This window comes from Trypanosoma theileri, assembly GCF_002087225.1.
Source record: "Trypanosoma theileri isolate Edinburgh chromosome Unknown TM35_Tth_68_V1, whole genome shotgun sequence".
NCBI classification, from domain to species: domain Eukaryota; phylum Euglenozoa; class Kinetoplastea; order Trypanosomatida; family Trypanosomatidae; genus Trypanosoma; species Trypanosoma theileri.
The window spans coordinates 34299-39196 of NW_021639910.1; the positions used below are offsets into that span (position 1 = coordinate 34299).

Sequence of the window (4898 nt, forward strand, 5' to 3'; positions counted from 1 at the left end):
TTTCTCTTCTTTTTTTTTGTTTCTTAATATTAATGTGTTTTGTGTGTTTTTGCTCTCTCTGTGTTTATCCTATAAATATTATTATTGCTACTCCATTGTGTGTGTGTGTGTGTGTGTTCTTGGAGACTCTCTATGTGTGTCCACCTGGGCTTGCACTGTGATGATAATGATGAACTGCTTTTTACAATAAAAGGGAAAAGGAAAAAGAAATAATAATAACAGATGAATTTATATTTATAATTCTGTATATATATACTTATAGACTTACATCCATAGGTGGTGTATATTTATGTGTTTACTGGGTAAATTGGCTAATGGTTAATATCTGTTTCTTTACTTGATGATTTTGCTTGCTGTGTTCTGTGGTGGGCTTTTGTGTGTGCTTTGCTATTCATCAATGGCATTTTCTCTTTGGAACGATAATAGCTAATAGTATTAAATACAAAAATATACTCAGAAATGCTTAAACAGGGCCATGGATTATACTTGTTGGTTATTCTGTTTTTTCTTTGGCTGTAGGTCGTGGTTTTAATTTGTGTTCTTTACTTTTTCTTGTCTTTGAGTTTGTTTGTGGTGTACACTTCTTGAATTCTTTATTGTTTATACTGTTGTTTCTTCTTTTGCATCATCTGTTGGTATCTATTGTATTGGTTCTTTTTCAGTTTTTTTCTTTCTTTAGCCAAGTGACGTAAAAGAAAGAAACTTAACTGTTGCTGTGATGTTCTTGTATATTGTATTGTGTTTTATTTCTTTGCTTCTGAGCACTGCCTCTGTATCTATGCCGGTAAACGCGACTCCTAATCCTGAAAAGGTAACTACTCCTTGCAGAGAAGGTTCTCCTACTGATGGTTCTCCTTGTCCTTCTGCTGACCCAGTACCACTACCTTCTGTTAAACCTGACTCTGATGATACCTCTTGCAAGGATGGTACTGGTGTTACTACTAAAGGTCCCTGTCCTCCTAATACGAAAATTGCTCCGGGTGCTGGTGGTGCTGGTAGTGGAACACTTCATACACCCCAAGGGCCTGCGCCTGGGGGTTATGGTGGGGAGAGTGAGAAACAGCATCAGGTTACTTCTCCAGACCCAAATGATACTTTGTCTCGGGGAGACTCAGCGGTGAGTCAACCAGTTGTGCAAGGACAAGAAAGTAAAGATGGACGGCAGGCAAACGGGCAGAATGGTGACCAGGGGTTGAGAACTGAAGAATCAACACCAGGTCAAGTGATCAGTGGAGGTGCTGATAAGAATAGCGGAAATCAACAGCCCGAAGGGAATGGTTCACAGTCTTCAGAATCCTCAGGTGTATCTAATACAGATACAAGAGATTCTCAGAGCAACCAAAGCGATACAACAGAACAACCTCAATCTTCGGACAACAACCAAACTTCTCAAGGTCAGAATGGTGAAGCTGAGAATACTAATGATGCTGCGAAACCTGCAGTGAGTGAATCAACAAGGACCCAAAATGAAGAAGGAGCAGGAGGTACAGACACTACCACCACCACCACAACAACAACAACCACAACACTTCCTCCTGAACTCACAAACAACAAGAAGGGTGATGCAGACAGCAGCAGCAGTATCAGCAGTTCTGTGTGGGTGCGTGTACCACTATTGATTGTGGTTACACTGGCCTGTATTCTTGTGTGCTGATTGACTGTTGGTGTAGTGTGACTCAGGTCATCCTTTGTTTTCTTTTTTTGCATGCAATCCCTACAGTCTAACTAATCTTTTACCTGTTGGGATTATCCTTTTTTGTTTTGTTTCTTATTGTTATTGTGTTTTTTGTGTTTTTGCTCTCTGTGTTTATCCTATAATAATTATTATTGCTACTTCATTGTGTGTGTGTGTGTTCTTGGAGACTCTTTTTTTCTCTCTTTGGGCTTGCACTGTGATAGTGATGATGAACTGCTTTTTGCAGTGGGAAAAAGGAAATAATAATAATAGATGAATTTATATTTATAATTGCGTATATACACATATATAGACTTATACCCATAGTTGGTGTATTTCTGTGTTTACTGCGTAAATTGGGCTAATGGTTAATATCTGTGTGTTTATTTGCTTGCTGGGTGGTTCAGTTTTTTTCCAGATATATCTGAATGTGGCCTTTTTTTGTTTTTACTCTTACTGAGGTTATTGTGCGCTGTATTGTATTCTTTAACTGGTAGGTTTTGCTTTTCACGATGTGAGTTTCCATAGTGGTAATCGATTTGTGTGTCCTCACATGTTTGATACTTCATTTATTACCTTTTTTTGCTTTTTGATTGTCTTTCGTTCTAGATCAGTGCTTTTACGCAAACCAAACTATTGTCTCTCTCATGATGATGATGATGGGCCGTGTGATGTGTGTGTTGGCCGTTGTGCTGTGCTGTGCCTGCGGGTATACCATGACAGCTGCTGCTACTACTGCTAATACTAATGGACACCCAAAGGCGGCGATGGCGTTTTTGGGAAGTTTTTATCCCGAGATCAATTATAGTGGATCGGCGAAAGAGAAGAAAAGTGAAGAAGCAGAAGCATTAGCAGAGACTGCTGTGGCAGAAGAGGCGCGATCACATGTGGAGGTACAGGACCCTACTTTACTCAATAGTGAAAAGTCTCCTTGTGTTGGTGAAGCTCTTGATTCTTCCAGTACCACATGTCCTTCTGTTCGTACTGCTGCTTCTCCTCCACTTGTTCAACCAATAGCAGAATCTCTTGTTAAAGGAGAACCACCTGCTGGAGGTGTTCCTGATCCTCAAAGTGTTCCCAGTGAAGATGGTAAACATCTTGGTGGTAAAGTTCCTGGTGTTGTTGTTGCTCCGGCTTTGGCCGGTCCTTCTGGTTCTCATGGTCCTTCTCCCGTTTCTCTTCCAGAACCTCAAGGTGTTAGAGGAAATAACGGTCAAGGTGGTCATGTCCAACCATCTACTGTAGATCAGGATGCTCTTCGAAGAGATGGTCAAATACTGAAAGATTCTTCTGGGGATCTTTCACATAAAGAGAATGAAACAAGTAAAGACGAAGAGATACATCAACTGTATCAAGAGAGAAAAGAAGAGCTTAATAAACCCGCAGAAAATCAACCTGGTCGTGGAAACTCCGTTCAAACTCCAAGAGAAGAAGATAGTAAACAATCTACTCCTCCTGCACAAGCTCCTGATGGACCAGTTACTTCTACATCTCCTACGGCTGAGGAGCGTGTTGATGTGCCTACAGCTGAAGGTGAACGTGGTGCACCACAACCATCTTCTCCCAGCAACACAGCCACAGGGAGTTCCGCTGGTTCTGATGCTACAGCGACTGAGAATAATACTTCATCTGCAGAGAGTGAATCGAAAAACAACCAAAATGAAGAAGGTGTTACAGGAAATAAAGATACCACCACCACCACAACAACAACAACAACAACAACAACAACAACACTTCCTCCTGAACTCACAAACAACAAGAAGGGTGATGCAGACAGCAGCAGCAGTATCAGCAGTTCTGTGTGGGTGCGTGTGCCACTACTGATTGTGGTTACACTGGCCTGTATTCTTGTGTGCTGATTGTAATGGTGGTGGTGTGACTCAGGTCATCCTTTGTTTTCTTTTTTTTTTTTTTTGCATACATCCACACTATAGTCTAACTAATCTTTCACCTGTTGGGATTTTCTCTTCTTTTTTGTTTCTTTTAATGTTAATGTGTTTTGTTTGTGTTTTTGCTCTCTTTGTGTTTATCCTATAATAATTATTATTGCTGCTACTCCATTGTGTGTGTGTGTGTTCTTGGAGACTCTCTCTGTGTGTGTGCACCTGTGCTTGCACTGCGATGATGAGATGTTTTTTTGCAGTGATAGGGAAATAATAAGAGATGAATTTATATTTATAATTGCGTTTATACACACATACAGACTTACACCCATAGTTGGTGTATATTTCTGTGTTTACTGGGTAAATTGGGCTAACGTTTAATATCTGTTTCTTTGCTTGATGATTTTGCTGGGTGGTTTAGCCTTTTTTGAGATATTTGTGAGTGTGTGCTTTTTTTTTGTTTTTACTTTAACTGAGGTTATTGCGCTGTATTGCATTCTTTAAATGGTAGGTTTTACTTTCACGATGTGAGTTTCCATAGTGGTAATCGATTTGTGTGTCCTAACATGTTTGATACTTCAGTTATTTTCTCTTTTTGTTTTATGTTTGTCTTTCTTCCTAGATCAGTGTTTTTACGTGAAACAAATTTTTGTCTCTCTCATGATGATGATGATGATGCGCCGTGTGATGTGTGTGTTGGCCGTTGTGCTGTGCTGCGCCTGCGGGTATACCATGGCGGCTGCTGCTNTGGGGAAACTCCAAATGGTAATGCTTCTCAAGCTGCGGAGGAAAGCGGTGTTCCTGCAGGTGACCCTCAACCTCAACAAAGCGGCAACAGTACAAAAGAAGGAAATGCAACTAACCAGGGAGGTGAAGCAGCACAAACTTCACCGTCTCCCAATACTTCAGCCACTGAGAATGATGCTGCAAACGCTGGGAATGACAATACAACAACGGGGAGTGAGACAACAAGTACCCAAGAAGGTGCTGCAGATAATACAGATACAACCACAACAAACTCCACAACAACAACAACACTTCCTCCTGAACTCACAAACAGCAGAAAGGGTGATGCAGACAGCAGCAGCAGTATCAGCAGTTCTGTGTGGGTACGTGTGCCACTACTGATTGTGGTTACATTGGCCTGTATTCTTGTGTGCTGATTATGTTGGTGGTGAAGTGGTGGTGTGACTCAGGTCATCCTTTGTTTTCTTTTCTTTTCTCTTGCATGCAATCCCTACAGTTTAACTAATCTTCCACATGTTGGGAGTTTCTTTTCTTTTTTTGTTTTCTTAATGTTAGTGTGTTTTGGGTGTTTGTGGTCTCTGTGTTTGTTTATC

At 40.7% G+C, this 4898-nt stretch overlaps 3 protein-coding genes across 3 annotated transcripts; all 3 read left to right on the forward strand.

Annotated features, from left to right (window-relative positions):
• Window positions 1–778: 778 nt before the first annotated feature.
• Window positions 779–1654, forward strand: TM35_000681150 (uncharacterized protein; the record flags this gene model as incomplete). The annotated part of the gene is made up of 1 exon (XM_029031162.1): window positions 779–1654. One exon carries the CDS (start codon window positions 779–781, stop codon window positions 1652–1654), a length of 876 nt encoding a protein of 291 aa, XP_028877549.1.
• Window positions 1655–2322: 668 nt separating this feature from the next.
• TM35_000681160 (uncharacterized protein) lies at window positions 2323–3534 on the forward strand (the record flags this gene model as incomplete). The annotated part of the gene is made up of 1 exon (XM_029031163.1): window positions 2323–3534. The coding sequence occupies one exon, from the start codon at window positions 2323–2325 to the stop codon at window positions 3532–3534; it is 1212 nt and encodes a 403-aa protein (XP_028877550.1).
• Window positions 3535–4160: 626 nt separating this feature from the next.
• TM35_000681170 (uncharacterized protein) lies at window positions 4161–4721 on the forward strand (the record flags this gene model as incomplete). The annotated part of the gene is made up of 1 exon (XM_029031164.1): window positions 4161–4721. The coding sequence occupies one exon, from the start codon at window positions 4161–4163 to the stop codon at window positions 4719–4721; it is 561 nt and encodes a 186-aa protein (XP_028877551.1).
• Window positions 4722–4898: the final 177 nt, after the last annotated feature.